The sequence below is a fragment of the Cervus elaphus genome, chromosome 27 (assembly GCF_910594005.1).
Source record: "Cervus elaphus chromosome 27, mCerEla1.1, whole genome shotgun sequence".
Lineage (NCBI taxonomy): Eukaryota > Metazoa > Chordata > Mammalia > Artiodactyla > Cervidae > Cervus > Cervus elaphus.
Window position 1 is genome coordinate 24,929,648 of NC_057841.1, and position 22,739 is coordinate 24,952,386.

Genomic DNA, 22,739 nt, shown 5'->3' on the forward strand with positions numbered 1-22,739 from the left:
CAGCCCTCGTGTCGAGGATCGTGGCCCAAGAACGGCCTGCGTCCCGGGAACACAGACGCGACCGGAAGCGCTCAGAACCCCCCAGAAAGACCCAGGACTCGTGTGCCCAGAAAACGTCCCGCTGCCCTCACTGCCGGGATCCCAGCGGCAGACCGGGCTGGCTTGGTGTGGTGGTGGGGGGTTGAGGAACGAGTCTCTTAGAGAGGCGGGCGGCACGGAGGAGCCTGAGGAAAGAGCCCCGGGCAAATCTCTGCGCCCCGCGCGCACCGGGACCGCGTCTCCGCCCCCCTCGAGCCCCGCGGCTTCGGAGAACAGGCGGACCCGTGGATCCGCCCGCCGGGGACGGGGTGGAGCCGCACTGCGCATGCCCCGCGGCAGAGGCCGGCGGAGGCGGTGGCTCCCGGCAGCGTGCTGCGCGCGGCGCTAATTAGTAATTGTCCTCCTGCTCCCGGGAGGCGGCGACGGCGGCGCGTGGGGCGCGGCTTGCCGGGTTCTGCGCGGCGCTACCCCGACCGAGGGGCAGCCGGGCCGATGAGACCGCCGCCCCTCCCTGCTGTGTAGAGATCTCTAGGGAGACAAGTAAGGGTCGGCTCCGCACCGCCGGCGGGAACTTGAACCGGCGCGCGGGAGCGGCCCGGGGGTCGGCGAGGCAGCGGAGAGGTGAGTCCCGCAGGTCTAGGAAGGGCGGGCGGAGAGGGGAACCCCGCGGGGCCGGCGAGGCCGGACTTCCCAGTTTGGGTGCACAGCGGGCTTCGGGGTCCAACGGGATAAGGAAACGGTTTGTCCTGTTCATCTCAATTTTCCGAGAGAGTACTGTGGTGTTTAAAAATAAAAAGCCCTTCGAGGCAGTTTTGCGCGCTCTTTCCCGTTTTCCCCGCTCACCCCTTTCTCAAGGCCCTTTCCTTCCGCTTTTTTCTCCCCCACACGTGTTCTTGCGGGGAAGGAGATCCGTCGTCGGGTCTGGGACCGCCCTAAGCATCCTTCCCTCCCTTGGGAAAGGCACGGAGCTGCTCCTGAGCCATTCGTCCGGGCTGTCCCCACCCATCTCGCTCCTCGTGTATTTCTTAAAGGTTTTCTTCTGCCGGTTAAAACTTCGGGCCCCAAGGATTGTTCTTTTAGGAGTCTAGCCTGGTGACAGTGCGTACGTCCTCTTTTCACAGTACGATAAGCAGCAGCTGTGCAATACTGCTGACAGCGTTTGGAGCACTTCCACATACATCCATGCGAGTGGTTTCCTCTCTCTCCGTATAAAATAGGTATTACCAGCTGGTCCAAGGAAGAAGAGCTGAAGGTGGTAGAGCTCGATTGCTCCTCGCCCTTGCCATCTCACTCTGGAGACCAACCTCCTCTTACTTTCACTGGAGGCAGACCAATTTGGTCACCATCACCACCCATCAGTGGTGCTGGGCATCTGCTGGCTGGGTCCTGAAATATTAGTCTAGCTGCTTCTTTGGCCTATACTACTTCGTCTGCTTAACTGAATTCTGCTTTTTCAAGGTTCAGCTGGATCCCTAACTCCTCTTTGGAACATAGTTCTTTGGTTCCCAGCAGTATTATGCGGATGAGTGATAGCAAAATAAGAGCAACACAGTTTTTTAATAAAGTTTAATTTCTTTAAAAAACTGTTACTGTGCAGTCTTTCAAAAAGATGTGATCACTTTGAATATACTCACATGGAAAGATGTCATTTGTTGAGTTTAAAAAACAAAAGATCCCACTAGTATGATTAACGCGCACATGTACCTGAGTATGAGTGAGGGATTCTCAAGAAACTGGCCAAATTGGTTGCCTCTGAAGAATGGGTTTGGGGGAGAAAGGCCTCAAATAGGTTTATATATGGTTTAAGAAAAAAATTTTAAATGTGGCTTATTCTGATTGCCATATTTACTTTTTTTTTTTTTTTGATGTTAAAAGATTGTTCTATGAAATGGTAGTAGTCGTGGTGGACGGAGGTAGTTTGGATTTTGTGTTCTTTTGTTTCGAATTCTTGTTTGAAACATGATATAATGCCAATATGGCTGTGACCACGTGGGTCCCTCCTGTCTCTGAAATTCTATTGCTTTTATAGTGCTAATTACAGAGTCTTAGCACTCAACTGCTCTCCAGTTGTTTCCTGGTTTCAGCAATGCAGACATAGAGCCCAGGACTCCAGTTTGGTTTTTTGTTTGTTTTTTACAGTATCTAGCACTACACCGATCACTGTAGATAGTACTCTGTTAAACTTGGTTATTTGATTAGACATCAGTTTTCAGCATGAGATTTCTTAATTCAAAGTGTTTTGGAAGTGAAGACAAGGTTGTTGTTTCTTTCCTTTTGTTTTCTGTCTTCTGTAGGAAGGTGCGATGGCGAGGAGTTTATCAGTGATCTTGATCCTGACCTTGACTCTGTCAGTCACAAATCCCCTTCATGAAGTAGGACCAGCCACTGCTTTCCCTCAGACCACTGAGAAAATTATTCCAAGTTTGGAATCTGGCATTAATGTTGACTTGGCAGTTACCACACGGCAGCATCATCTCCAGCAGCTTTTCCACCGCTATGGAGAAAATAATTCCCTGTCAATTGAAGGGTTCAAAAAGTTGCTTCAGAATATAGGGATAGATAAGATTAAGAGAATTCATATACACCATGACCATGAGCATCACTCTGACCATGAGCATCATTCTGACCATGAGCATCACTCTGACCATGAGCATCACTCTGACCATGAGCATCACTCTCACCATAATCATGCTGCTTCCAGTAAAACTAGTCGGAAAACTCTCTGCCCAGATCATGACTCTGATGGTTCAAGCAAAGACCCAAGAAACAGCCACGGGAAGGGATCTCATCGATCAGAACATGCCAGTGGCAGAAGGAATGTTTTAATCAAGGAGGGTGTTGGTGCTAGTGAAGTGACCTCAACTGTGTATAATGCTGTCTCTGAGGAAACTCACTTTCTCGAGACCATAGAAACTCCAAAACATGGAAAACTTCTCCCCAAAGATGTGAACAGTTCCACTCCACCCAGTGTCACAGAAAAGAGCCCAGCAAGCAGACTGGCTAGTAGGAGAACCAATGAATCAATAAGTGAGCCCAGAAAAGACTTTATGTATTCCAGAAGCCCAGGCGAAAATACTCAGGAGGTAAGATGTTTCTTGTTATTTTAATCAATATGCCTGCTGTCTATCCTGTCATTGCCATTCTCTCTAAACTAAAAATAAAATGGCGAGTTCATTGAAAGGGGAATTTCTCCTTTCTCAGCAAGACACTTAGCTCAAAGTGTCTCCACTATGTTGAAAACATTCCTGATAAAAAAAACTTGTGGGGTAAGTTCTTCAGTAAGAATAATGCTGCCTGGTGAAGCTATTTTCTAATATAGAACTTAAAACGTATCAAATTATTTTGGGGAGAAAATCTTTAAAGGTGAATACTATTAAAAAAAAATGTAAAATGAAAGATCAAAAGAGCAGGAGTTAGAATTCATGTTTTAGGGAAAGATGTGCTTTAAAGGGCCAGAGAATGCAAGAGCAGCTTTGCCTCCTTGACAAAGGGATCACAGTGACTTGTAGAGTGAGGGAAATTGGAGCTGCTACCTAGAGTGACATGCTGGACAAGTGAAAAGTCTGGGCAGTGAGGTCCTGAGTTCATGTGTTTTTCTTCTGCGAGGCTAGACTTCCAGGCTCTACACAGTTTGCCTTGGCTAAGAGATGTCAACAGCAAGGCATTCGTTGGTATACGTTAATGGGCAGAACTTAAGTATTTCATTCAGACCATCACATGACTGTGCTAATTCTGGTATAATCCTACTAATGGTCATTCCCATAGCGACACTAGTAATAAAATCTGTTTGGAGTAGTAGTGGCCAAGAATTGTGGGAGTTTGAAATAGCTTTTCAGAAGATCAGAAACAGGTGCTAGTGCCAGTGGTTTTTTTGTGGGTTTTTTTGTTTGGGTTTTTTGTTTTTTTTTTTTTCGGTGAGAAGAGGGAGCTTATATTCTCCAGCAGAGATTCTCTTCAAACTAAGCTTGTCATCTAATTAAATTTTTGAAACAACTGCATGCTGGTGCAGGTTTGTTTCATTAACCAGTGTTGCCCTCTGCCAGAGTGAGTGATCTACAGAATTTAATATTCTCTCGTTGTGAAGTGTTATTTTGCCAAGTATGTACACAGCACTGAGCTAAGTTTTGCAAGTACCGTCATTGCTGGAAGAGTAACATGTCTTGGGCTTGTTTAGACCAGGTATGATAGCATTAGTACAGAAACAACGTATTTCTCAATCTCTAATGAACCCATCTCGAAATTAAAGCTCATTTCCTTAATAGGTTTATACAGTGAGTTAATAGGCTTGCAAATGTCTATTTATCCTCAAACTTTTTCCTCTTGAGGCTCTCTGCAGAGGTGACTAGTGACGTGATTGCTTCTCCCAAGAAGAAATATTCAGAAGAGATGGGAAATCACCCCTATGATATAGTATCTCCAGGTAGCTTGAGGCAAATTCCAAAGTGCTTAAAGCAAAAGTCAATCTTGATTTATCTTAAGTAAAGAAGCAGCTTCAGTAAGGAAAGGGTGTTTTGTCAGCAGCTTTTTTAGATTCTCTAACGGGAATGCCTTTCAGAGATTTCACCGTTTTCTTTTTTCTTCAGTGTTTCAGTGCCTCGAAGCTGCTTACATCTCATGGCATGGGCATCCAGGTTCCATTGAACGCCACCGAGTTCAACTATCTCTGCCCAGCCATCATCAATCAGATCGATACTAGATCGTGTCTGATTCATACAACAAGTGAAAAGAAAGCTGAAATCCCTCCAAAGACCTATTCTTTACAAATAGGTAAAATTGCCTTTTTGGGGTAAAAATCATTGCCAGTAGATGTATTTATGTTGTGCTTTTTCTTCTATTTACATCATCCTACTCATTTTTCAGCATAATTCCAGATATATCATCTTTTTTTTTTTTCAAATATATCATCTTAATTGTTCTCTGCCTTGGATGTGAAGAAAGGAAATATGTTAGCTTTACCCTTAAAAAAATAAAAACCAGAAAATACGTTAAATAGTAGCTTGTTTGAGGTCCTCCCACAGGATATGTCAAGGTCATTCCAAAAGTTTGGGTTCTATTGAAACATATACCTTACCATATGTAAGATAGATAGCTAGTGGGAAGTTGCTGGGGGTTTCCTTGGTGGCTCAGTGGTAAAGAATCCGCCTGCCAATGCAGAAGATTCGGGTCCAATCCCTGGGTCGGGAAGAGCCTCTGGCGAAGTGAATGGCAACCCACTCCAGTATTCTTGCCGGGAAAATCCCATGGACAGAGCAGCCTGGAGGGCTACAGTCCAGGAGGTTGGAGAGTCAGACGTGACTGAGCACGTACACACAGGAAGCTGCTATATAGCACAGGGAGCTCAACCCAGCATTCTGTGAGGACCCAGAGGAGTGGGATGAGGTGGGGTGGAAGAGAGGTTCAAGAGGGAGGGGATATGTGTATCTTTATGACTGATTGATGTTGTTGTACAGCAGAAACCAACACAACATTGTAAAGCAATTATCCTCCAGTTTAAAAATTGGGATTGCTAAAAAAAATAAAAATGAAAAAGTAAAAATTGGGATTGCTTTGTATGTTGTCACATTGTTTAGAGAATGGTCAGAGTTGTTTAGGAGCCTAATCCTAGTGTGTTCTTATTAATACATGAAACCAGGATACAGTCTGTTATAGTGTAAGTTGTGTTGCTCAGAACCTATAATGAAGAATTGATTGCTTTGTTTCCTGAGGATACTACTGATTCCCAGTTTCCTTTCCTTTCTCCTTTCTTCCCTCCTTTCCTAACTTTTTCCTCTTCTCTCTCATAATTTAACTGTTAGAGGAGTCTGTAAGCTCAGTTCCCAAGTGATTGAGAATTCATCCTTAGTAACCATACCTTCCCCTTCCTTCACCCTCAGTTCAGTTCAGTTGCTCAGTTGTGCCCGACTCTTTGCGACCCCATGGACTGCAGCACGCCAGGCTTCCCTGCCTGTCACCAACTCCTGGAGCTTGCTCAAACTCATGTCCATCGAGTTGGTGATGCCATCCAACCATCTCATCCTCTATTGTCCCCTTCTCCTCCTGCCTTCAATCTTTCCTAGCATCAGGGTCTTTTCCAGTGAGTCAGTTCTTCAAATCAGGTGGCCAAAGTATTGGAGCTTCAGCATCAGTCCTACCAATGAATATTCAAGGTTGATTTCCTTTAAGATTGACTAGTTTGATCTCCTTGCAGTTCAAGGAACTCTCAAGAGTCTTCTCCAACACCACAGTTCAAAAGCATCAATTCTTCGGCCGTCAGCCATCTTTCTAGTCCAACTCTCACATCCATACACGACTACTGGAAAAACCATAGCTTTGACTAGGTGGACCCTCTCTGAAGAATGTTCTCCTAGGTTTATGCCTTTTGCCCAGAGGGTTCAGTCACATTTGATCCAGCTTCTTGGTTATTGCTCTCTTACCACAGTTCTGTTCCACTGCGTTTGTATTTCTTTAGCCCCACTTTTTAAAAAATTTGTTTATTTTTAGTTGAAGGATAATTGCTTTACAGTATTGTGTTGGTTTCTGCCAGACATCAACATGAATCAGTCACAGGTGTAAGCGCCCCTGCTTTTACAGATGACTTTGTGCCGCTCCGCAGTCTCACTCTGAAAGTTGATCAGTTGTTTGCCTTGCCGTCTGCTCTGTCTCGTTCTGACAGCCTGGGTTGGTGGCTTCATCGCCATTTCCGTCATCAGTTTCCTGTCTTTGCTGGGCGTTATCTTAGTGCCGCTCATGAATCGGGTGTTCTTCAAGTTTCTTCTGAGTTTCCTTGTGGCCTTGGCTGTTGGGACACTGAGTGGTGATGCTTTCTTACACCTTCTTCCACATGTAAGTAAATAATTTATCCCATGAGTGTGTTTTATAGGGCTTCCCTGGTGGCTCAGTTGGTAGAGATTCCACCTGCAATGCAGGAGACCCCGGTTCAATCCCTGGGTTGGGAAGATCCCTGGAGATGAGAACAGCTACCCACTCCAGTATTCTGGCCTGGAGAATCCCATGGACTGTAGAGTCCATGGGGTCGCAGAGAGTCGGACAGGACTGAGAGACTTTCACCTTCAGTGTGTTTTATTATTCAACATTAAGTACTAATATATATGCATGCATCTATAAATTTATATAGTGAGTGTATATATTTTCAGTTTGTGCTCTGTATTGATATGTATAAAAGGCTGGGAATTTAGTTTCTAGGAGTGTTTGCATGGGTTGTATCCATGACCCCCAGTCTCACCTTGGTGTGCACCTCACCTGGGTCCCTGACACACAGTGACAAGTTCCTGCTGCACGCAGCTGCAGGCCGCTGGGGCAGGGTGCCTGGGTCTCAGGCACTGGCCAGGGCCCATTACCCAGACTGGGCTTCTTGGACGCACCCTGAGAACAGTGGTGGGGCTTTTCCACTGGAGGTATGAGCAGTGGACACTATATGCCTGTTGAGACCTATTTGTGGCCACGGAGGAACATTGGAAATACTCTCTACCTGTATGTTATGAGGATCATTGGAGAATGTGTCTGTCTCTACACTGAGTAGATCCACTCCACTAAAGTGCCATTGTGCGTCATATATGTTTAGCTCTGGGTCACTGCTGCTTGTTGGTAGTTTTACTTTTAATATCCTAAACTTCCCCTCATTCTGAAGTAGAACGTTAATTGCGTAATTCTGAATGGTTTCATATTTGATGTTAATTATCTTAGCCAGTTTTTCTGACATGTGAAACGAATTTATAAAATCTGTATTATTTTGCCTTTAGTCTCATGCAAGTCATCACCATAGTCACAGCCATGAAGAAGCAGCAATGGAAATGAAGAGGGGACCACTTTTCAGCCACCTCTCTTCTCAAAACATGCAAGAAAATACCTATTTTGATTCTACATGGAAAGGGCTGACAGCTCTGGGAGGCTTGTATTTCATGTTTCTTGTTGAACATGTCCTCACGTTGATCAAGCAATTTAAAGATAAGAAGAAAAAGGTAAGAAAAACTGTACTGAGTACTTACTATGCATTGGACATTAATTTAGAGCAGCACTTGAGCTGAAATGTTCGCAGAGCTTTTCCAAAGTGTATGATCTTCATTTGTGAGGAGGTTCAGTACCTTTTTGCTCCCAGAAGCATTCATGGAAGTCAGTAACCCTGGACTTCTCTGTCTTCAGTATTCCCTTCAGAGTCACAGGCAAGGGTAAATATCTATATAAATAACCAAACAAGGCATTGATGGTGGCAATGGTTTCACGGGTGTGTACTTACCCCACACTCTTTGAGTTATGTACAGTAAGTATGTACAGCTTTTAAATTACTCAGTAGCTAAATATTATGTTTTGTTTGAAAGACTGTCTGACTCACTCAGACTTGCCATTTGCAAAGTGCCCCCAGAAATAATATGAAGCTCAACAATAGGCTCTGTATCTGGTGAAAATATCTTTGGAGTTGCCTGTGGTTATCTTCCTCTTCCTATCTGATGTGACTGGGTAAATCAGTCAAAAGACTGTCCTCATGGGGACTGTTAATAATGACATGTACACGTTTGGATATTTGTGTGCTCATATTCTGATCATTTGATGTTGACCAAGATGTTCTTGGAGTCAGAGTTCTATAATGATCATTTTTTTCTCTGCAGCCCTGCTACTTCTTCTAAATTTCCAGTTTTGGTTTCTCTTAAATTGAGCAAGAGGTTACATACTTGTAAAGCTATTTTAATGTCGAATCTAGATTTTTTGTAAATTAAAAAGATTTATACAGTGATTGCCTTATATAATTAGCAACTTGCCTTTGAATCTTTCAGAAGCATTCAACTTAAATTTTCATGGCAGTAACTCTTCTCACTGGCATTTCATAGTCTGAATAACATGTAATTAAATCGTGCGCTTGCAATAGCAGGTATAGCTGGCATGAAGAGACTTGACAACTAACATAGTTGATTCTTGCTGAGCTTAGAGCTCAGGTTGGGAACCCAGTGCATGTGAGCAGAGTAGCCTCCTCCATCCTGTGAATATTTGCCCTTATGGATTTTATAGTCGCTAAAATCTCAAACTGCAGATTTTGAACTGTTACTGAATGTCAATTTACAGGGACAGTTGAAGCAACAAGAGCTGACTCCTTAATCCAGGAAGTCTTCCATGTTCCCATTGTCCCTGCTGCTTCACTTGGATGGCTTTGAGGCTATATCCTCCTCTTTTGCATTCTCTGGGATTATTCTCACCTTAAAAAAAATCATTTTAAGGAGTTTTTTTGCAGGGGAGGGGTTTGTGTGTTTGTTTTACTGCATTTCTATTTCAAATGCCATTCTAATTTCAGTGTAATTTTCTAGTTTTACCTTTTAAAGAGTGCTGTTTATTAACTTGGTGCTGTAACATAGGACTCTTAAGAGGTAGGCTGTCTGTGGTCTAATACAGATCAATGTTTTTCAGACTCTTTAGGTTATAACTATTTGTGAGTTGTGAAATCAGTCTTGTGTCTTGATGCATGTTTTTAAATGCAACAGTGATATTACAGTACATTCCATATATTACTCTTTGTGTTACATATATATTATTGTGGATGGTAGTTAACGAAGTTTGGAATTTCTGTTCTCAGATAACTTCCGCTAGAATATAAGCTCTTAAGGGCCAGGACCGCTCCATCTTCTTTACTGCTATATCTCCAGTGCCTCGAATAGTGTCTGGCACACAGTAGAGGATTGGTAAATATTTGTTGAATGTTTAAGAAGCATTAAGGGCTTCCCAGGTGGCAGTAGTGGTAAAGAACCTGCCTGCCAGTGCAAGTAAGATGTAAGAGACTCAGATCGGTGCCTGAGTTGGGAAGATCTCCTGGAGGCGGGCATGGCAGCTCACTTCAGTGTTCTTGCCTACAGAATCCCATGGACAGAGGAGCTTGGCAGGCTAAGTACGGTCCATAGGGTCGCCGAGTTGGACACAGCTGAAGCAACTTAGCACACACACACAAGAAGCATTAAATAGTAAATAAGCATAATTTCTAGGCAAAGACTTCCCACAGGTGTTTCACAAACATTTCATGTTCTCTTCCTTTTTAGAAAATACTGCATTTATCTTTTTTCAAGGGCATCCAGATCTTAGTGTTACTTATGTAACAGTTTGAAATCTCATTTAGTTCTCTCAAAAAGAAAAAACTACTCCTTACATGGTAAGCATTGATAGCTCTTCAGACCCATCAGTTTAGTTCAGGTCAGTTCAGTCGCTCAGTCATGTCTGACTCTTTGCAACCCCATGGACTGCAGCATAGCAGGCTTCTCTGTCCATCACCAACTCCCAGAGTTTACTCAGACTCATATCCATTGAGTCAGTGATGCTATCCAACCATCTCATCCTCTGTTGTCCCCTTCTCATCCCACCTTCAATCTTTCCCAGCATCAGGGTCTTATAATGGAGCATTTTACCTAGGATTTCCCTTAAGACATCCATATATGTCAATCTCTTTATTTGAATTAGGGTTGAATCACATACTTGGTGTGTAGTTAGGCTCTTATGATGCTTCTACCTCAGACTTTCTTTCTACCGGATTCTCAGGTTTCTTGCTTAGGCTGGAAACCTGAAAATCATCTATGAATCTCCCTAATCCTCATATTCAACCTAGTTTTATTAAGTGTATCCAGAAGTGAAATTATTTGTTTCTCTCCATCTTCCTTGCTGTTGTTCTGGTCTAAGCTCGGCTTACCTGGCTGACAGCAGTTGCCTCCTGACTGGACTGTCTGCATTATTTTGTTATCCTCTTCTAATCCAGAGTTGGGAGGGGGGCAGAGTGATTTGTTTAAATGAGTCTGATGAGGTTGGACACCACTGCTGAAAATCCCTTCTCTCGTACATCTCATTGCTTATAGGATGAAATCCATAGCTTCATGATGGATGAAGTCCATGATAGGATGAAGTCCATAGTCCACGGTTTGCACTGTCTGGACTCCCCGCTACCCGGCCTTGCTTCTAGCCGCACAGTCTCTGACCTACCAGACCCCACCCACCTTGCACTTCTTTCAGTTAAAGAAGGGGCTGCTCCCTTTCTGCTTTAGGGTCCTCCCACATGCCATCTCCCTGCCTGGATTAATCCTCCCCACCCTTCTCCAGCAAACTCCTGCTCATCTTTAGGTCTTGGCATAAACATCACTTTCTCAACAAATCCTGTCGTGGGAATTATTTAGGTCATGTTATACACTCTTGTAGTACTGTATGTTTGTCCTTTGTAAAGTGTATCAAAGATTGCAATAAAAAAATTGTGTAATCATTACCTGTATAAAACTTCCCTCCCTGTGGATGATAAGCTCCATGGGAACAAGGACTATGTGTATCTTGGTTTATGGTGTATTGATGTATTGCCAGGATTCAGCACAGGAAACATTAGAGGCTCTTAATACTTGTGAAATGAAAGAGTTGGTTAAAAACTGAGATATTCATCGCTCAACAAGAAATGAAACATCAATTAAGTGATTTAAAGTATCCTGAATTCACTTATTTTCACAAATATTTAAGTACTTTCTGTGTTTGAGGCATCATGCCAGGGGTAGGTATAAAGATTGGTATGTGCTTCCTTTTAAAAACTCTTATAACCTAAAAATGTGCAGGTATTTTATATATTGTTAGAGTTAAAAATGAAATCTCAGTTATGGTGGGGATTGAGTCATATTCAAAAGATACTGCAAATAAGATGGTGATTATTTTTGTGACAGTTTTCCTTATCTTAAATATTCTACATAAGTCGGTAATACACAGGCCCCATTGTTCTAACAGTGACCTTCATTCTTGGGTTCTGAGATATGGATAGTATCTCAAGTATGGTATTCAGTTGGTAAAAATCTAGTGATAAATTCAAGACTGACTACTAGAGATTTGTTTCAAAAGAGAAAACTTGGTAATGGTGTTTTATGACAGCAAAAGTATTTTAGTTTTAGTAACAAATACATATCAGTATCACAGTATATTTTAAAGTTATAAGAAGTGTGGCAAGTATGAGGTTTCATTGCCCAAAAGAGGCATTGGAGGAAACCAGGCAGTTGGTTAGCAGATCACTACTTGCCAGGAGGACTTGCTTGTTCTGAATTGATGGCCTGAGGCAGAGCTCAACTTTAATGTGTGTATGAGTCATCTGGAGACCTAGTTAAAATCCAAGTTCTAATCCATTTGCTCTGGGGCGTGGCCTGAGATCATGTGTTTCTAAATAGCTCCCAGGGGATGCAGTGCTGTTTTCATGGACATGCAGAAAGATGAGTGTGTGATTTTTCTTTCATATTACTGATGCATAATCCTTTACTTTTCTGAACAGTTTATGCCTAAAACAAACTACTAGGTGCTGTGAAGTTAAGTGCAGGCCTTGCCCTTAGATGGGGTTTATTCCTTTTGAAGTCTGTTACTTTGTTGTCTTTTTCTATGAAATCTTTTTTTTTTTTTCCAACTGTTTAACTGAAGGTGTATGCATAACTAAACCACTTATTTCAAGTATTGCTTTTCCTTGCTGTTACAGAATCAGAAAAAACCTGAAAATGATGATGATGTGGAGATTAAAAAGCAGCTGTCCAAGTATGAATCTCAACTTTCAACAAATGAGGAGAAAGTAGATGCAGATGATCGTAAGTCCTTATAAATCTGAGAGCTAGAGGGAGTCCATTGGTCTGTGATTTGCAGGCAGCTTGGACTATCTGGAAGAGATGGGACCATATACCACCCCCATTAATCTTCCCGTCTTTTTTCTTTTTTTTTTTTTTACTGTGCCACGAGGCTTCTGGGATCTTAGTTTTCCAACCAGGAATCAAATCTGGGCCCCAGTAGTGAAAGTGCCAAGTCCTAACCACTAGACCGCTAGGGAATCCCTCCCCTTTTTTTAAAACTTATACGTTCTTTTAATTGCCAGTGAGTTGGTTATTTCTATGTATATTTATATGTCTTCTTTGTATAATTTTTTTATTTTGAGGTAAATTCAAACTTAGAGAAAAGTTCCAGGAATTCCTCTGCCTCTTCGTGTATTCCCCAGTTATTTTATGTACATTTATCTTTCTCTCTTTCTCTGTGTATGCATACTACTCATTTTGTTTTCTAAACCATTTGAGAGTAAGTTACAAGTGATGCTTCTTTGCTTCTAAATACTTGTTCTGTTTCCTAAGAGAAAGGACATTCTCTTGTGCAATTACAGGTCAGTGATCAACACCAGGAAATTAAAGCTGATACAATGTCATTTTCTAGTCTATAGACCATTTTCATGTTTTTCCAATTGTCTTAATAATTTCTTGAGCCTCCCCTAACCCCCAAAAGGAAAAAAAAAATCATCCAGAGTACAATTCAGGGTCAAATGCTGCCTCTTATTGGCCCTCATTTTGAGTTTGTCTGTTGTTTTTGCATTCGGTTGATCAGTTGGGGCAGGAATAGCACAAAGTGTATTACATCCTATTCAGTGACGTGACCTGCCTCCCACCACGATGCTTGGTCACAGAGCAGTGATGGCAATTTTGATCACTTGGCTAAGGTTGTGTCTCCCATGTTTCTTCACTATAAAGTTACTGTGTTACTGTGTTTCCTAGAACTTGTTAGAGTGGCATTTCTTGTTGGACAGGCTCTGTTAAAATTAAAATTTTAAACCAAATGGCTCATGATGACAACTCTCCCCGATGGTTCACTCTGACCAGCCGCACAGCCTCCTTTTCATCCTGTGAGCTTACCAGGTCTGTCTCAGAGGCTAATATTCAGTTTCTTCTGCTTGGAGCACTTTTCTCCCAGGTCTTCATATAAATTCCTCCTATTGTTTCAATCTCAACTCAGACATCTCCTTTTTAGAGGCCTTCCTGGATCATCCCAATACAGAGGTCTCCCACTCACTCTCCTCATATTCCCCTTTTCTATTTTCTTCCCATGCCAGCCAGTGCCTTAATTACCTTATTTATACCTGTGTTTCCTTGTTAAGTGTCTGTCTCCCCCAAGAACATGAGCTTCCTGAAAGCAGAGACTTTGTCCTACTACACTGTGTCCTAGTGCCTGTCCCAGAGTAGACACTCAGTTGCTGACTGAGGAGGAAGAACAACTTTATTGTTGCTACTGGGCAGTCCTAAGATTTCCTGTCCACCCTTTGTTTCCAGCATGCTGGTCTTCTCTAAAGAGCAAGCGAAGTACTCTCACTTGTCTTCCCGCACCTATTCCATCTTCAGAATTTCCAGTGGAATTTATAATGATGAGAGGAAATAACTTTTAAAATTGGACCATAGTGTCAGGAATGCTCCCAGGAAAGTTGATGCCGGTATATAAAAAAGACAAAACAAAACCTATTGTTGCAGTTTACTTTACACAGATAAATGTTTCTTGGTGATGATGGTATTTCACATTCTTCTGCTTTTCCTTTTTAATTTTTGTTTGGCTACAATACATGGTTTGCAGGATCTTAGTTCCCTGACTGGGGATTGAACCCAGACCCCTGACAGTGAAAGCGCAGAGTCCTAACCACTGGACCACCAAGGAATTCCCCTCTTTTGCTTTCCCTTGAATTTTGAAAGAGAGGAGCTCAGATGACAGAATTATGCGTGTTTTTTATTTCCAATTTTTCTGGAATATTTTTCTAAAATATTTTAAATGTCAGCAGTGAAATATTTTTCTAAAATGTGTGTGCTTCTTTTATAATCAGGAAAAAAGACTATCTTCAAAAACATAGGGAAGCAAAAGAATTTAAGGGAGGCTCTGGGGCGGTTACTGAAGGTTACCATTTAAAATCCACTCTTAGTGAAATCATTTAACTTCTAAAATTCACTAAAACGTACTGATATTTCTCATCAACAGTACTCTAAAGTCTAGTCTGCCAGGTATATGTGAGAGAGTTGACATGCTTTGAAGTCTTGTTGACTCTGTCAGTGGAGATTTTGAAATGTGCGCATTAACAGAGCCATTTGATTTTGTCTCAATGTCCTTTATGTTTACACCTAGGACCTGAAGGCTATTTACGAGCTGACTCACAAGAGCCCTCCCACTTTGATTCTCAGCAGCCAGCAATCTTGGAAGAAGAGGAGGTCATGATAGCTCATGCCCATCCGCAGGAAGTTTACAATGAATATGTACCCAGAGGGTGCAAGAATAAATGCCATTCACATTTCCATGATACACTCGGCCAGTCTGATGATCTCATCCACCACCATCATGACTACCATCATATTCTCCATCACCACCACCACCAGAACCACCACCCCCACAGCCACAGCCAGCGCTACTCTCGGGAGGAGCTGAAAGACGCTGGCATTGCCACATTGGCCTGGATGGTGATCATGGGAGATGGCCTGCACAATTTCAGCGATGGCCTCGCAATTGGTATGTCTCTACATTTCGGCCCTTGTTCGTTTATCTCTGAAAATGCCACTTTAAGCTGCTGATTTTAACAAAGGGTAGGTTGGTTTGATAAGGCTATTAACATCCAAGGTTTTCAAAATGTTATCTCTTTGACTGCTTTGACAGTGATGTACTCCATAAATGTGAGATAAGATGAAAAACTGCTAGAAATTGTGCTTGACCCTTTAACTAAATTGTAACTGCCAAAAGTTACTTTCCCTTATCTGCAACATAAATAGTATGTGTTAAAATGAAAGTATCTTTTCCACCATCTTTTCTTTTATGCTAAAGGAACCTCTATCTGAAAAGTTTAAATTACTAATCCCTACCCAAAGAAGAATTATAGACTTTTTGTAAGTTTTGTAAGTTGTAAGTTTGTAAGTTGAGAGATAATAGAATACTTACGAATTGTAGTAATTTAGTGCAGGAAGGGAGGGGCTTCCCAGGTGGCACAGCACAGCAGTAAAGAATCCACCTGCAAAGCAGGAGAAGCAAGAGACAATTCCTGGGTCAGGAAGATCCCCTAGAGAAGAGAATGGCAACCCACTCCAGTATTTTGCCTGGGAAATCCCGTGGACAGAGGAGCCTGGTCAACTATAGTCCATAGGGTTGCAAATAGTCGAACATGAATGAGCACGTGTGCTCACAGACAGAATTCTAGAAGGAGCCATGGAAATAATTACAGAGCAGACAGGCGAGGTCCAACAAGGCAGTGTTGTTTTGTCGCCCAGCTGAGATGAGCCCAGGCCCTGCTCCCTGCACTGTGCACGTCCTCCTCTGCACCATGCCCTTCCTCCTCTGCACCATGCCCTTCCTCCTCTGCGCCATGCTCTTCCTCTGCATCATGCACTTCCTCCTCTGCACCATGCACGTCCTCCTCTGCACCATGCACGTCCTCCTCTGCACCATGCTCTTCTTCCTCTGCATCATGCACGTCCTCCTCTGCACCGTACACGTCCTCCTCTGCACCATGCCCTTCCTCCTCTGCACCATGCCCTTCTTCCTCTGCACCATGCCCTTCCTCCTCTGCACCATGCCCTTCTTCCTCTGCACCATGCACTTCCTCCTCTTAACCATGCTCTTCTTCCTCTGCACCATGCTCTTCTTCCTCTGCATCATGCACGTCCTCCTCTGCTCCATACACGTCCTCCTCTGCACCATGCTCTTCCTCCTCTGCACCATGCCCTTCCTCCTCTTAACCATGCCCTTCTTCCTCTGCACCATGCACTTCCTCCTCTGCACCATGCACATCCTCCTTTTAACCATGCTCTTCCTCCTCTGCACCATGCACAACTTAAGGGACACAGAAGGATGTGCAAATGCTCAGTCATGGTTTTACAAACAATCAGTTGTATAACGTGTTATCTTTTAAAAGCAGGGAGTTATTTATCTTAACCGTCCCTTATCAAGACATTGAAAGAATAAATGTAAAAAAGTCTTATTACACAGTGGATTCCTCTGAGGCTAGGAAACATATTTGTACTCTTGATTCCTGAGGTTTTTTTCCCCATAAACCTTTTAAATCAGTTTGTTTTGTATTTCTCCATAAGTGCTTTATGTGGTAGCAGTTACTTCTCAGGTTTGTATAAGATCATTCAATCACTCTAAGGCACAGCCCCGCCTTCCCTTCTCAATCATATCTGCTTGTGCTCCTTTGGGAAATTTAAGCCTAATTGAATGTAATCTAAGATTAGTTATGAAAAAGTTACAGAGTGCAGTTGAGAAAGTTCTGTTTATTCACCACCAGAATATAGTTTATTTCTTTTACCTCATTGTATGTGCTATACAAATTTTAAAAATACACACCTACAAAATAATGCAGTGATTTTTTTTTTTTTTACACAGGTGCTGCTTTTACTGAAGGTTTATCGAGTGGTTTAAGTACTTCTGTTGCAGTGTTTTGTCATGAGTTGCCTCATGAATTAGGTAAGAGAACCCTATAAACGGTATTTTTAGGTGGATAGCATATCTCAGTGTCACTGGCTTTTGCTAACGATAGTTTCCAGCAGGCTTTCTCATTTATGGCTTCTCGTAAGTCTACTATTCTAGCTAGCTTTGTTTCTTACTGAGGACGAGTCTGTTTCCAGCCCGAATTCTAGCCCTGCAACTGTGATTACACAATTGCCTGTGTTGGGTTGCCAAACAGATCCCTGAGCCCCGTCTCTGGTCCCCTTCCCCTGCCAGATACCTTCTTTTACCAGCCTATGGTGACGTGAGGCCCTGCTTTCGTTGTACACAGAATAGGAATAAGACCACAGGCAAATAAAGAGTCATCTTTCGTTAACAGAGAGAACTTGACAAAGAGAATTTCATTGGAACTAAAAAGAAAGAGAAGTTGTTGAGTTGTGTTTTGAATATTCTTTTTCTCTGTCACCAGGACTTAAAGCCTTCCCAGAGTTGCCCTGGTTCTGTGTGTGTGTCCCTGTTTTTCTTCTTACGGGTGGCTGCACACCTGTAGCACCATTTTCACTTTTGTCCCTTGGCGTGTGTTCTGCCATTTAGAAGGCATCCCACCTTCCTGTTCAATGCTTGTAATCCTCAACATCTGATTTGTGCTCACATTCTAGATCCTTCAGGCTTCATGAAGCCTCTCTTAAGTACTTTGATCTTAATTTCTTTTCTTCTTTTATAACCAGAACATTAGATTCTTCAGCTCTTATTTTTTTTTTTTTAATTAATTTATTTATTTATTTATTTATTTTTTTCCCCCAGTGGGTTTTGTCATACATTGATATGAATCAGCCATGGATTTACATGTATTCCCAATCCCAATTCTTCAGCTCTTAATTATAATGTATATTGCCGCCTTTAATCATTTGCTGATCATTTCCTGTGTGTTCTCTACTCCCTCTTCCTGCTTGTGGTCAGTTAAAAGCCCCTTGAAGACAGTGTAAGAGCACAGTAGTAGATTCTTGGTACTGCTGTTCTTTGACAAACAAGAAACCTTAAGAAAAACTTTGGATAAAAGATATCTTAGTTTATAAAACTGTTCAGTTCAGTTCAGTTCAGTCACTCAGTCGTGTCCGACTCTTTGTGACCCCATGAATCACAGCACGCCAGGCCTCCCTGTCCATCACCACCTCCCGGAGTTTACTCGAACTCATGTCTATCGAGTCGGTGATGCCATCCAGCCATGTCATCCTCCGTCGTCCCCTTCTCCTCCTGCCCCCAATCCCTCCCAACACCAGGGTCTTTTCCAAAGAGTCAACTCTTTGCATGAGGTAGCCAAAGTATTGGAGTTTCAGCTTCAACATCAGGCCTTCCAATGAACACCCAGGACTGATCTCCTTTAGGATGGACTGGTTAGATCTCTTTGCAGTCCAAGGGACTCTCAAGAGTCTTTTCCAACACCATAGTTCAAAAGCATCAATTTTTCAGCGCTCAGCTTCCTTCACAGTCCAACTCTCACATCCATACATGACCACCGGAAAAACCATAGCCTTGATTAGACAGACCTTTGTTGGAAAACTGTCTCTGCTTTTTAATATGCTATCTAGGTTGGTCATAATTTTCCTTCCAAGGAGTAAGCATCTTTAAATTTCATGGCTGCAATCACCATCTGCAGTGATTTTGGAGCCCCCCAAAATAAAGTCTGACACTGTTTCCACTGTTTGCCCATCTATTTCCCATGAAGTGATGGGACCAGATGCCATGATCTTAATTTTCTGAATGTTGAGCTTTTTTTTTTTTTTTTTAATTTTTTATTAGTTGGAGGCTAATTACTTCACAACTGAATGTTGAGCTTTAAGCCAACTTTTTCACTCTCCTCTTTCACTTTCATCAAGAGGCTTTTTAGTTCCTCTTCAAACTGTTAGGGTGTTTTATACTGATTAACTCTGTTAACCCTGGGTGATTCTTAATTTTGCCTTTTTTTTCCCCACTCCTCAACAAAATTGGAGGATTTCTTAAATCTGGAATGTCTTTTGGGTATATGTCTTAAAAATGATTTTTTTAAATGATTTTAATTGCCTTTTTGTGTTTTCTGTTAAAGGTGACTTTGCTGTCTTACTCAAGGCTGGCATGACTGTTAAGCAGGCTGTTCTTTATAATGCCCTGTCAGCCATGCTGGCGTATCTTGGAATGGCCACAGGAATTTTCATTGGTCATTATGCTGAGAATGTTTCTATGTGGATATTTGCACTTACTGCAGGCTTGTTCATGTATGTTGCTCTGGTTGATATGGTAAGTTTTTAAGAAGTCAAATTACAGAATTGACTAACAATGAAATAGAAATGTTCAGTGAAACAGCATTTTTCAAAAGAGTAGCATAAATGTAGTTTCAGTGAGATTCTGTGCTCAACAAAGTAGCATATAAAATATAAGTCCTTACTGGTTTATCTTTTTGGATTGTTGCTCACACGCACATCTTTGTCCTGCCTAATGTGTATCAGGATACACAGAAGTATCTACCCGCTTCTGCTGTGTCTTTCTGAGAGTAGAGTTTCAGTAATCAGGCAAAAAATTGTACATAGACTTGTGAGAAACCTAGTACAAGCCACATACTGTTGGCAAACTGTGTATACATCAGAACACTTAAAGGATCCTTACTATCAGATAAAGGAGTTATGTCTTTTTGTCACCAAAGTCCACTTAACAGTCTCAGCCAGTCTTACTGCTAAGATTATATTTTATATGTTAAAAGATTTCCGTATCTCTGAACTTTGAGTGAACCATATGTTATGTACAAATACAGACAGTAAGCAGGGTAACCAGTGTAGCTCTCCATTTTACAGTGGAGCAAACTGGATCAATATAATTTTGACTTGCTGAGCAGACCATGAGTAATCATTGTTAATTAACTGTTAGGAAATGCTATGTAATTATTAGCTAGAGTCATGTTTTAGAAAATTGACTGATGGTATATCCAGCTACATATAAAGCTAGTACAGTGTCCTGGAAATTCTTCTAAAATCTATGGTTCTGGAAACTTAAAGGTTGCTCTTTGTTTGTTTGTTTTAAAGGTACCTGAGATGTTGCACAATGATGCTAGTGACCATGGATGTAGCCGCTGGGGCTATTTCTTTTTACAGAATGCTGGGATACTTTTGGGTTTTGGAATTATGTTGCTTATTTCCATATTTGAACATAAAATTGTGTTTCGTATAAATTTCTAATTAGGGTTTAAATGCTGGAGTAGCTTAAAGCTATAGTTTGCTGTCTGTAGTTTGAATAGGTCATAGGGAGATGAGTTCGTACGATGTGATCCGTAGCACTTAAGGTTAGTGGATTTTGTGATTTTTTTTGTATTGAATATTGTCATTTGTTATGCTTATAAGGTCAGTTATGGTGGTAACATAAAGGTACGTTTTAATATTTAAGTTATTCTGTTTTGGGAATATAAGCTGTATGTGCAATTTACCAATATTACCAGTTTATTGTATAAACAAGAGATTTGGCATGACATGTTCTGTATATTTCAGAAGAAAATATCTTTAATTTTTTTTTTTCTAGAACTAATTTAATATAGTGATTCCCATGCTGGATTTTAGACCTCTGAAGAACTGCTGGTGTTTAGGAGTAAGAATACACATGAAGCTTAAGATACCAATAAAGCTTAAACTGAATTTAAACTAAGAAATAAGCAGAAAAAGAGAAGAATCTATATGAATTAAGAAGTTCTAGATTTTGTATAAAAAATCAAAACTGGTTATTAAATAGAAGGGGAAATTTAGACATAAATGAAAAAAGGCAGTATTACTAAAGTACAGAGTACATTCATAAACATTTTTGTCAAAGAGTATTAATTTCCAATAAAACCTCAGCACTTTTTACTAATTTAGTTGTACATTTAACTTCGTATAGCAAAAGCATCTAAATATATTTAATAATTTGCAAAATACATCATTTGACCAGGAAATTAGAATTTTAAAATATGTGTGGAGATATGCCAGATGAGTATGAGTAAGTTTATGTATTGTCAAAAGACTTGGATATCACCAAGTTATATATCACCCAAAGGTACATTATTGGATGTTCTAGTTATCTGGTTTACCACTTGTCAGCATATTAGAATTTCAATATATGTAAGAACATTAAAACAATACTGATTATAATTTGACTTCTTGGATTCAGAAAGTAATTTGGTATCTTTCAGTGCTTCAGTGTTGTTGTTGTGAGCAGTTGTCCTTTTTATATATAGTACTTTAGATGTACTAGGGTTGTATGGCATTCTCTAGTTGTTGCTTTTCTACAAAATAAATTCCCATGTCAGCTTCATATCATATATTCTGATTTCTTTGCCTGTTTTTTTTTTTTTTACCATCTTAGCCATTTTTAAGCATAGAGCTCAATAATTTTACATATATTCACAGTGTTATACAATTTGTTTCCAGAACTTTTTCACCTTGCAAAACTGAAACTCTTCATTTCCTTCCCATAGCACCTGGTAACCACCATTCTACTTTCTATTTCTATGAATTTGAGATGTCTGATTTTCTTAAGTATAACCCAGATTATATATACTTGTCGATTCATTTGTATTATTGTATTAGGTGGCTTTATTCAATTTTTTACATTTTTATCACAAAGGACACTTCAGAAAATACTGGTCCACAGTTTGTTCAAAGCTGTCCCTAACTTTAAAAATCCCCCCCAAACAAAAAACAAACCCCAGAACTTAAGCTTGAGAAGAAGCACTGATACCCTAGATTCTAAGGAGAATCAAGAACAACTGGGCAAAAAAAAAAAAAAGAACAACTGGGCAAGACTGTACAGCTGTGTACTGAAAGACAATTTTGGACCAGCATTTCTGTTCCCCAAACCAAGTGAGAGGGGTCTGACTAATGAAAATTACTTGGATTGCTTGAAAGGATGAAATGGGAAATCTTCTCAGGCTAAATGATTACTGTGCTCCCGAAAACCACAGACCCGCCCTGATGCCACTGCTGCGTCAGTGCAAGATGAAATTCTGAACACTGGAAACTGTTCCTCCAGGAGTTTGGGAGACGACTTGTACCTACTTCTTTCACAGAAATTTTGAAGATTGAAGGTGTGCTGGACCAGCTCACAAAACAGGATGATAGCAACCATAGTTTGCACTCCAGTTTGAACTCACTAGTGAGTATATAGAAGATTTAAGGAGATGGTTCCCATGGCTCCATGTGGGAGAGATTGAAGATCAGAGGACAATGCAGAAACTAGAATATGAACCAAAGGCTGTTTGGGGGAAAACACTTAACAGACTGATAGAAAATGAAAAGGTACAAATAAATAATATCTTGAATAAAGAAGGAGACATAAATAGAGATGTAGTAGATCCAAACAATCATTAATTGTTGGATAATTAACATAATTAACAATCATTAATTATGAATATTTCTAGAAAAAATATCAATGTCCACTCCAGGAAAAAATTGAAAATCAGTAACTGTTAAAATGACCACCACATCACAGTTGTCCCAAGCCTCTCTCAAAAT

The 22,739-nt window shown here is 41.1% G+C and overlaps 1 protein-coding gene and 1 non-coding gene across 2 annotated transcripts; one reads left to right on the forward strand and one right to left on the reverse strand.

Moving 5' to 3' along the window:
• On the forward strand, positions 1-21,547 carry SLC39A6 (solute carrier family 39 member 6). Its single transcript, XM_043888764.1, has 10 exons — positions 1-660; positions 2,334-3,122; positions 4,623-4,806; positions 6,692-6,861; positions 7,779-7,997; positions 12,491-12,596; positions 14,929-15,306; positions 17,170-17,250; positions 19,316-19,506; positions 20,286-21,547. The coding sequence occupies exons 2-10, from the start codon at positions 2,343-2,345 to the stop codon at positions 20,436-20,438; spliced, it is 2,262 nt and encodes a 753-aa protein (XP_043744699.1). The 5' UTR covers positions 1-660; positions 2,334-2,342; the 3' UTR covers positions 20,439-21,547.
• Positions 14,397-14,469, reverse strand: TRNAE-UUC. Its single transcript has one exon. It is a non-coding gene; the product is annotated as a tRNA-Glu (tRNA).
• Positions 21,548-22,739: the final 1,192 nt, after the last annotated feature.